The sequence below is a fragment of the Podospora bellae-mahoneyi genome, chromosome 4 (assembly GCF_035222275.1).
Source record: "Podospora bellae-mahoneyi strain CBS 112042 chromosome 4, whole genome shotgun sequence".
In the NCBI taxonomy this organism is placed as follows: Eukaryota; Fungi; Ascomycota; class Sordariomycetes; order Sordariales; family Podosporaceae; genus Podospora; species Podospora bellae-mahoneyi.
The window spans coordinates 548814-559919 of NC_085883.1; the positions used below are offsets into that span (position 1 = coordinate 548814).

Below are 11106 nucleotides of genomic sequence, written 5' to 3' on the forward strand. Positions count from 1 at the left end.
CCTGTCCTTCACCACCAAGCCGTAACATCAACCTCTTAACTTGGCATTTCAATCAGATGTTCAGGCCTCTCTCCTACATCCAAGCCTTCTGTCGTTAGGATTAATAAGATTGATGAGGTCCTTGATAGACATGGCCTGGATCGCGCCAAATATATGTTCGAGGAGCTGCAACTCAGGGAGATAGATAGGAGCCTGTCACACGTTATCCACCTTGGCTTGGAGCACAACCAACAACACAGTGAACTGAAAGCTCTGAGCCGGTTGTTGAAAAGTGAAACGAGCGACGAGTTACCGGCGCAAGCAGCAGAGGCATTATTGACTCGTGTATAACCAGAGGGAAGCGCCGGACTTAGAAGATGGCCAAGGCTATCACAAGCACGGACCTCTTTGAGATAAATACATGAGCAGAAGAGCAGAGCAGTGGGACGAAAGGATTCCTCATCAAGGATCTTGAGGCTACTGAAGATTATTGAAATGAATTGAACCTATGTTGTTCCAAGCCCTGAACTCCAGCCCTTGTCACAGTTACAGCAAGGCATCGATGCATTCTTGTTTAAAAGACTGGGAATACGTCAGGACTCCATTGGTTTCAGTACCCGCGCATCTTGATAGATAAAATAGCGAAAACTAGTTGGGAGAGGTGCCGAAGGACTTCCAAAGCTTCTCTACGTAGGTATGCTTCTATTTCGCACGCAAGCGGGGAGTGAACCCAGAATCCCCTAGCCGTGAGAATAGTGCTTCGACAAACGCTCGCTGTCAAGGTTCCAACTCAGTAATGACTCCCAGCGCTACAAGCCCCTGAAACTGAGCCCCATAGAATCCCGTAATAATGTAACCTGGAGGTGATGTGAACAGCTTCGTCTTGACGTTCCAACTCCGTGGCTTCGGTTCGTCCTCAAACTGGTAGTACCGTCCACGGTTGGTGAAGACCTAATGGTTCATTCTTCTGTTAGCTTGAGACCATTCGTCAACCCGGTTGCTGTCTGTGTTGACACTCTCTAATAAGGTGGAATGGGCAGTGGCTGCAGGTGTGCAACATACCTTGAACAGCGCTAATGCTCCCTCCGACATCAACCATCTTTCACCATCTTCCTTATAGTATTTTTGACTGATTTCAATAGCGGTGATCCTTTCCCCTCCAGGGCCATCGATATCAAAGATATCGAGATTGTCCTCGTCGTCTGAGTCAGGCAGCGGAGCCCGACCAAACATCCGACAGTCCAATGGAACGTCCTCGTTTTGAAACTCAAAAGCCATGATCTCGTCTGCCGTACTCCATGATATCCTATGCAAGTCCTTTAAGTATATACCTCCTGGTCCGCCGAAATGGGTCCAGAATAACGGCTTGAATCCTTGAGTGTATGACTGGGCAGGAAAAAAGAACTCTTCGTTGAGGTTGAGGTGAGCCGGTGGTATATCAGGATACCATACTGCGGAGTTTCTCAAGATGATGTTGTTCTCCACGTCGCTACAGTCAGCGTCTTCTTTCTTGACAATCGCAATTTCGACAAGTCTGAATCCCTATAGCACCTTGTTAGCTCTGCATCTTCCATAGGATTTTTTCACATACGTCGGACCAAACTTCCAGTGCTGCAATATCTGCTACATTCCCAAGCCGTGTTGTTATTGCAGCATCATCGGGATCACCAAGCCAGGGGGCTGAGCTTGTTGAGTCCGCAAACAGTAGAGCGTGGATACCTCGTAACCCGACAGCAACTTTGGAAACTCTTAGCTTAGAGGCATCCAGTTCGATAGATCGCTCCTTTTCCTTGGGACCAATGTAGCCGACCTTGACAGTTTGTGAGTCTGATACGACTGATAAGCCCGCAATATACGTGAAAGATCCAGCCATTATCGTCGAGGCGGAAATTCGGGCCCTTTCCTGAGGAATGGGCAGGTACTGCTTGTATCGACGGCGACATCCAGGTTTTAGCGGGCTCCATATATCAGAGTGCTCCGCTGCCGTCCCACCAACTCGTAAATTGAAGCCGGGTTTTGGAACCACCTGCTCATCCCCTTCTGCAACCGCGACCTTTGGGGTTAAACGAAGCTCCAAAATTTCCACAATGGGCAGAACGGAAAGCCAAATGTGTTGCCTGTTGTGAAGAGCGCCCCGGATCAGCTCATTCCAGTTATTGTCCTTGTCAGTGATTTGGTGGTACAGCCAGCGCCAATCGCGAGCACCTCTGTAGGGATGCCGACGAACTTCAAATAGCCATGAGAGGTCTGAGTTTCGACCTATGAATCGGGATGCCCAGAATTGTTGACAATCAAATAGATGCCAAAAGGACCGTGATGCGAGGCGGGCGTGAAGAGCATCCTGTGTAGGCAGATAGAAGGCAATTGCAGTGCAAAGCTCTTCCGGAAGTGAAAGGAATGGATCGTTTCTCGATATTGGACCAGATGAAATGTTGGCCGGGGGGGCAGGGACTTCACAAGTTCCAAACCTTCGGCTCAATATCTGATCAACGTCGATGGAAAATGGATCCGATGAGAAAGGGGGCGCCGTCACTTGCCTACTGTCAGCGACTCCCTCCCATGGGAATGACTGCTTCACAGCGCAGCCGTCTGGCGGACAGCATTCTTTGTAGCCCCAATCAAGCTTTCCGTACATAGCGCTTATTAAAGAGTCCAAGACATCGAACAACCTATCAAGAGGCACCGGTTCTGGGTGGATGGCTTCCTCCAAAAGTTTCCAGCAGGCGTCGTGCATAGGAAAGCCGCGTCTGTTGTTGACTGCATATCCCCAGGTTCCAAACTGGTCCTGTTCTGAAATATTGTAGCCATCATCATCATATCGGCTAGCTGTATTCGGTGGAGCGATAAAGACGCCACCTTCAGGATCGCTGTAGAGGCCAACACCTGTCAGGGTAATCTTCTTTTCCGTCGAACATAAGTAAACTGAGTAACGACGCGTCAGCAGGCGCGCCAAATGAGGTGACCTTTTTTGAGAGACTTACGGCCACGAAATTCATTCATCCAGGATGATGTGGCTGAGGGTTCGTAGATGCGCCATCCACAAAGGGGACAAGTAAAGATGATTGGACTCATTCTCTTGTCATGGTTGCTCAGTCGAGATTGATAAGCGCAGGATGGCCGCTCTTTGTTGTTATTTGTGAGAGAAATTGCATTGGATGAAGACCAGCCGGAGTGCGGGGTTGTGATCGCCTGAAAGCGTAAACAGTCACAGCAAATGATTGGTTAGAAATGGTTCAGGCCTGGCTCTGTTTTCATAGCCGCAACAAAGTCCCCCAAATTTCATATTATTACGTGGATGGAACTGTGCCGTCTTCACCTTGTATCAGCGGTGGGTACCTGAATGTCCCCTATCTAGATTTGTCACTTTTTTTAGAGTCAAAATCCGCCACCATTGCGACCGTCTGTGGCACAAGCCCGCCTAAGTCCAGCCTCAACTCCACCGGCTCAAGAAAGCTTAGTCTACGGCGTGAACTGGCCTCGGCCTTCTAGATCACCAACTCATGCAACGTAACGTCACAGTGGCTCTGGCAAGGTGTAATGTCACCGCATAATCACCAAGCTCCATTGCTGCGCCTGCGTTGGTTTTAGGACACCGCGGTGTCGGCCAGGGCCGTCCTTGATTAGAACTCCTAGCATCGAGATTTGAAACAACACGATGGCATTCCCGAATTCACTTCCATGTCTTTGAATTCCCAAAAAAGAGCAGTTGGGAACGTGACAGATTTTGAACCCAGCAGCTATGGGTCACCAACGGCCCTCGACACCATGAAAATAACCAAGCGTGAAACTGAACCCAGCAGCTATGGGTCACCAACGGCCCTCGACACCATGAAAATGACCAAGCGCGAAACAAGGAAGACGAACTGATGTTGGGTAGATGGGATCTGAAACTATTTTTACAACCCTCTTCTTTGTATAAAGATAGGATATCTGCACCGTCCAAGCAGTGAAGGTCTATAGAAGCAAAGCAAACAACAGCATTCACGACTTACAACTACCACTCACAGTTAATTATCTTTTCCAACTAACCACCAAAGACTTTTTTTCAGTAACCTTCAACATGTCTGGATACATGCACATCAGGGCCATCCTCAAGCTCTACGAGGCTTTGAAGCCCGGGAGCAAGGAAGATCGAGTTGACGCTCTCTGGGCCAACATCCTCCCTATCTTTTTCCCTATCCTGGAGGACTTCGTCACCGAGACTCAGCCTCACCCCAAGCCGTCCACCGATCTTAAGGAAGACGTTAGAGTACGCTACGTCGAGCACAAGTCGGACAAGTTCAAGCCCCTCCTCGTCATCGAGAACAAGCGGACCGAGTTCGAGACCCAGGGAGCAGTCTGGGACTCCGCCGCCGGCCAGCTTCTTGACTACCTCGAGATCGAGCGTGAAACCGCCAGGCGCCAGGGCTTCAAGAACATCACCCTCTATGGCGCTGTGACCGTTGGCCGATACTCCAAGTTTTACATCTTCCCTGCCGAGGCCAAGAGCCTCCAGCCGTTCGAGTCCCTCGTCCACCTCGAATTCAAAAAAGACGAGGCTAAGATTGTTGCTATTCTCAAGAAGATTTATGGTGCTGCTTCCCGCCCTCCCTCGCGGGCTGGTTCTGCCAGTGGCGTGGGGTCTCGCCCCGGGTCCCGCGGTAACACCACGGCTGCTCCTACTGGTCGCCCTGGAAGCAGTGGCAGTAACACTGCCCGGCCTGGAAGCAGTGGCACTACCGCTCGTCCCGGTGCTACTACCACTGCTTCCCGCCCCAGCACCACTGCCTCCCGCCCCGGCTCGAGCGGCAGTACCCGCCCTGGTTCCTCTGGAAAGATCTCCGGCTCCCGCTAAACCGGCATTGAGGATTCAGGACAACATGGTGGGTTGACTGACCCTGTCTAATTGGATACAAACGGTTCCAACTCTTTGGATATTTCTTCCGGCGTTTCTCTGTTTCTTGTGAGTTGAAATACAGGTTGGGATAATGTTACAGTTATTGGGGAATTAGGCCTTGGAACGGCCTGGAGTTTTACTAGGATAGATATATTTGGATACGGTATGCACAGGGACAAACAGCATCGCAAACTCTCACCCTCCATCGTCTCTGGCAGACAGTGGGCGGCTGGGACTGCTGGACAAATATATTGTTTGTTATATAAAGCCACCGAGTCACCGCAAAATGCAATCCAATGTTACACTCTCTCTACACCAAGTCAGAACATCACACATGGTCAAACGCCTGAGCTTGATACGGCGATTACACCTATTCAGACAAAATAACAAATAACAATGAGCTTCATGGTGATGGGTTGCCTACTGAGTTTGATGGGACAGAGCTTACCTACGGAGCTGAATAGTGTTGGCTTGCCCGCTGAACTGACAAGTGAGACGGAACCAACGAAACTGCGGGTGGAACAACGAAACTGCAGGTCCGGACCTGTCAGAAAGAAAGGGATTTTACTAGCAAGGAGTTCATCCTTCAGTTGGCGGTAGCCATGGTCTGTCGGCCGCGGCCATGGTCTGGTGGCGGTGGCCATGATATGTTGACCATGTGGCAGAAGGAATCCTGCAGAAAGGTCTATAAAAGAAAGCAGGAACAGAGAGAAGGACAAGCAATACAAGGACACAGTTGCGATCCCCATAATATGGACCCTCATAGAGTGCATCGAACTTCTGACAGTACCCCAGCAGTTTTGCGGCACGAGTCGGACACATCACCGGTTACATTTTCTAGACCCTCAAGTGCCCTAATATGAAACGCGGTGTCTGGTGTGGTGAAAATGCGAAGGTAAATCTTCCCGTAGAGACTTCACGGTTGTATTGGGACTTAACTGAGGGTCATGAAGGGGTGAGGGTTGCAGAGACGGAAGATCTGCCCACGTTGAAAAGTATGACCCCTTAGTAGAAGAGGCAATAAAACAAACTTGGTAAAATTAAGTGTATGCAACGTGTGACGATGCCCTGTCCAGAACCTCTGAAAGGGATACCGGTTGAAGGCGAACTTCTAGATAATGGAACGGTGCAGCTAAACAGTGCACAACAAGACGTCTCAATGTAAACACAAGATACCGTGAATACAAGCTGAATTGCATACTGCGGAACTGTCCATCTACACCAGCCAGTTCCTCCGTATATATAGACCTAATGCCAAGCCCTGGATCATTCCATTCTTTAAGGATCATGGCTGACTCTCGAGAATCATAACGATTCCCAGGAATCATTCATGATTCCTTATGCCCTGGATGATCCGCCTCTTATTGGTCCATCCTCCCGTCCTGATTGGTTCCACTAGCGATTGGCTGTGCGTCTTGTGCCCCGCACATGGTCCGTCCTGCCTGTTGGCTTAACTGTGACACCGATGCACCCCCGGAGCAAATCCCTGGCTTTGGGGATAGCTTCTACGATGCCCCGATTGCCGGCGGTATTATGGATGAGGCTGGGAGTATTTACGGGGTCCTGTGCACCCCGTTAACGACCCAATCCAATGTTGGTTGGCCCGGAAAGACGAATACCCACGCCTCGCGAGAATGGCGCTCGAGATACTTTCAATATCTGCCTGTGTGACGAACCCCTATCCAGAACCTCTGAAAGGGATACTGGTCGAAGGCACTTCTGAATAATCCTGGTTCGGTGCAGCTAAACAGTGCACAACAGGATGTCTCAATGTAAACACAAGATACCGTGAATACAAGCTATGAAATTGCATACTGCGGAACTTTCGATCTACACCAGCCAGTTCCTCCGTATATAGACCTCGTGCCAAGCCGTGATCAGTCTCCCAAGGCCACTGATCACCTCTGCTCAGTCTGCTCAGTGCCCTAAGCACACTGATCACTTGTCCTTTACTGTGATTGGCTCTCTTATACGTTCTCCCGATTGGCCCCTGCTCCCGTGGCCCCACAACCCGTCCTGTACCAGGGTTGTGACAGCCCGTGGTCATTGCGAACCGAATAAGTAAGGACCGAAATCAGTGTCCATAATTTCAATGTTCAAACTGTCTCCGCACGGGCCAGCTCATCCTTGGCTGCGGCTGGGCACAATGTATCCGTGCTCACTTGGTACAGCTACAAGCCAGCTCCAAAATTGGCTGCAACTGGGACGGTCGCCGATAAAAGCACTAGCCGCTTTTGGTATTTGCCGGTTGCGCGACTGGTGAAGAATGTAGCCAATCATGTATGCACATAACAGCGACCCGATAGCTGCATAGCTATGGACGCGTATCATTAGTGGCAAAATATAAAAAGAATTCTCCCAGATTAGGCCATAAACGAAACGACGAAACATATTCTAGCTATTCCACTCGGCGACGGCGACCAAAGACGACAGCGTGTCTGGATGCTCTGCACCAAGTAGTCGCTGCCGAGCCTGGGCACACTCCTCCATCAACGCTAAAGCATCTGAGTATCGACCTTGGCTTTTCCAAGTAAAAGCGAGGTTGTTCATGCTCGTCAGCGTAGAAGGGTGATCGGCCCCAAGCTTAGTCTTTCGAGTCTCCAACACCTATATGCCCAGCTTCTTAGCCTCCTCCCACCGGCCCTGGTTCCTGTATATCGACGCTAGGTTGGCCATATTTATCAGCATATCTGGATAATCGGCCCTAACCTTGGTCTTTCGAGTCTCTATTACCTATACCTCTAGCTTCTCGGCCTCCTCCCACCGGCCCTACCTATAAAAACTCGACGTTAGGTTATTTATACTCGCTAGCGTATCTAAGTAATCGGCCCTAAACTTAGTTTTGCGAGTCTCTATTACCTGCATAAGCAACTTCTCGGCCTCCTCCTACCGGCCCTAGTCCCAAAATATCGACGTTTGATTATTTATACTCGTTAGCGTATTTAAGTAATCGGCCTTAAGTTTAATCTTTCGAGTCTCTATTACCTATACCTCCAGCTTCTTAGCCTCCTCCCACCGGCCCTGGTTCCTGTATATCGACGTTAGGTTAGATATACTTGCTAGCGTATCTGGGTAATCGGCCCCAAACTTAGTCTTACGAGTCTCTATTTCCTATATAAACAGCTTCTTAGCCTCCTCCTACTAGCCCTAGTCCCAAAATATCGACGCTAGGTTATTTATACTCGCTAGCGTATCTAGGTAATTAGCTCTAAGCTTAGTTTTATTTATCTCTATTATATATATAAATAGCTTCTCGGCTTCCTCCTACCGGCTTTACTTATAAAATATCGACGCTAAATTATTTATACTCGTTAGCGTATCTAGGTAATCGGCCCTAAGCTTAGTCTTCCGAGTCTCTATAACCTATAGTTCCAGCTTCTTAGCCTCCTCTTACCGGCCTTAGTTCCTATATATTAACGCTAGGTTAGCTATACTCGTTAGCGTATCTAGGTAATCGGCCCTAAGCTTAGTTTTGCGAGTCTCTATTATCTATATAAATAGCTTTTCGGCTTCCTACTACCGGCCCTACTTATAAAATATCGACACTAGGTTATATATACTTATTAGTATATCTAGGTAATCGGCCCTAAGCTTAGTCTTTCGAGTCTCTATTACCTATAGCTCCAGCTTCTCGGCCTCCTCCTACCGGCCCTAGTTCCTGTATATCGACGTTAGGTTAGATATACTCGCTAGCGTATCTAGGTAATCGGCCCCAAGCTTGGTCTTCCGAGTCTCCATTACCTATACCTCTAGCTTCTCGGCTTCCTCCCACCGGTCCTGGTTCCTATATATCGACGTTAGGTTAAATATACTCGTTAGCGTATCTAGGTAATCGGCTCTAAGCTTAGTCTTTCGAGTCTCCATTACCTATACCTCTAACTTCTCGGCCTCCTCCTACCGGCCTTAGTTCCTATATATCGACGCTAGGTTAAATATACTCTTTAGCGTATCTAGGTAATCGGCTCCGAGCTTAGTTTTACTTATCTCCATTATTTATACCTCTAGCTTCTCGGCCTCCTTTTACCGGCCCTGGTTTTTATATATCGACGCTAGGTTAGCTATACTCGTTAATATATTTAAGCGATTAGCCCTAAGCTTAATCTTACCTGTCTTTATTACTTATATAAATAGCTTTTTAGCCCCTTCCTACCGGCCTTAAATTATATAAATAAGTATAAATATTATTTTAAATAACCATATAAAAAATAATCCTTACCGAATATAAAAATTAAATTAACCGTTTCTTATTTTAATTAGTCCTTTACTTTATTTAATTTGTTTTATTTAAAGTAAAAATAATTAAAATCCGATTAATATATATAGCCTATAATATTAAATTTAAATATAATAAAAGCCCGAAAAGTATTACTCTTTAAACGTAAGTTAGAAACTATATTTTTAACGACCTAAATATTTTAATTACCTCGATTTAAAATATCCTTAACTTTTACGTAATCTCTTATAGTACCGAAGCCTATATAGTAATAAAAAGCTACTTAAATAATAAAAAATAGCAATTAAACATAATTTTTTAAAAAATAACGAATAATATAGGAACGAATTTAATAGTCGTTATAATAAAAACTTTATATTATAATTTCGATTTCAATAACGTTAACAAAATTAAAAAAAAATATTTTTTAAAATTTTAAAAGGATTATTATTTTAAAATTAACGCTTTATATATTACGTTTTATATTTATTACCGTTATTATACTTTTTTAAAATAATATCCTTCCTTTTTATTAGCTTTACGATTTTTTTTAAAAAATTTTTTTTACTATTATAAATTTAACCTTCTTAATAACGTCGAGAGACTAAATTCCCGATTATTAAAATCTTGATTTAAATTCGAGTTAAAGAATTTTTTTAAAATTATTTTTATATTATATTTTAATATTATATTCGATACTAAAAGCTATTACGTATATATTTAAAACTCTCCTTTCTTTATATATAATTTTTTCCTTATTAACGTAAAAAATTCAATATTTATTATAATACTTTAGGGTAAAGGTATTATTATTAATAAAGAAGGCTTAAATAAAAATTAAAAATATAATATACTAAAGGAAAATAAGTCGGTTCTCGTTATTTTTAACGGAGTTTATTTCTATTCGTAATAATTATTATTATCCGGGATCTTTAGCGTATGTTATAATTCCGATTTTAATAGCCGAAATTATTAATTATAACGGATATATCGTAAGAAATATCGGAAGTTTATAACTTTTACGTAATATTTTCCGGATATTTTTTTAAAAATAAAAATATTTTTCGGTTTAATATTTTTATAAACGATTTTTATAAATATATTAATTATCGTTTTACCTTAAAAGAATTATTTATTTACGATTAATATATATATTTATAATTACTTTTCTTACGTTTAAATAAAACTTAAGTCGGTCGTTAATCATTATACTTCGTTTACTATATTTTATAAAATAATTTAAATTTTTATAATAAAATTTTTTAAATATTAAAATTAACTATAGTTTATCGTTAATAAAAAAATTTCTTAATATATTCTTTATAGCTAAGCGATATTTATATATTTATATACCGAAGTTTCGTTTAATATAGAGATTTTATTAATAAGAGTCCGGAAGATTTGTTTTTCGGTCTTTTATTATTTACGGTAAGCTTTAAAAGCAAAGCTCGTATCTAAATTAATAAAAGTTTAATAAATAATTAAAGTCCTACTAATACCTTTATTATTATTATATATTATATTTTAAACGAGAGATAGAATTTCGATTTATAGGGCTTAAGCTATAGCGAGGAAGGATAGGAAATTAAACTTATTAAATTTAAACTCCGTCCCCTATACCTTTACGCCTAAAGAGCATTATACTTAGGGGAGGACGGATAATGAAATGGTGAGAAAACATACAAAACAACCACAACACTATAAACATACCCTCAACAGGGCTCTGAATGTACATACTTGCGTGACAGTGGCTCGCTCGCAGGCCGCACTTCACGCAGGACAAACAAAAGACTCTATGGGCTCGCAGACCACATAGTAAGCACCGGATTGGCCTAATCAGAGGGCCAGAACTGCCTGCACGCGTGTAAAGCGTAAAAATACGAAGAAATAAAAGTCGATAATCTGTCTAAAATAGAATGTCTAAAGTAGACCGTTTATATATATAACCCTTAAACCCCCGAATCCTTAAAGAGCTTTACTTCCTTATTTATACTTTTAGGCCTATAACCGTACCCTAAACTAAGCCTCCCTTTATATT

The 11106-nt window shown here is 44.0% G+C and overlaps 2 protein-coding genes across 2 annotated transcripts; one reads left to right on the forward strand and one right to left on the reverse strand.

Moving 5' to 3' along the window:
• Positions 1-492: 492 nt before the first annotated feature.
• QC761_607670 (uncharacterized protein) lies at positions 493-3233 on the reverse strand. The gene is made up of 4 exons (XM_062881198.1): positions 2961-3233; positions 1571-2901; positions 994-1521; positions 493-930 (listed from the first exon to the last, which is right to left on the reverse strand). The coding sequence occupies exons 1-4, from the start codon at positions 3049-3051 to the stop codon at positions 757-759; spliced, it is 2124 nt and encodes a 707-aa protein (XP_062731851.1). The 5' UTR covers positions 3052-3233; the 3' UTR covers positions 493-756.
• An 806-nt stretch (positions 3234-4039) lies between these two features.
• On the forward strand, positions 4040-4813 carry QC761_607680 (uncharacterized protein; the record flags this gene model as incomplete). The annotated part of the gene is made up of 1 exon (XM_062881199.1): positions 4040-4813. One exon carries the CDS (start codon positions 4040-4042, stop codon positions 4811-4813), a length of 774 nt encoding a protein of 257 aa, XP_062731852.1.
• Between the last annotated feature and the right edge of the window lie 6293 nt (positions 4814-11106).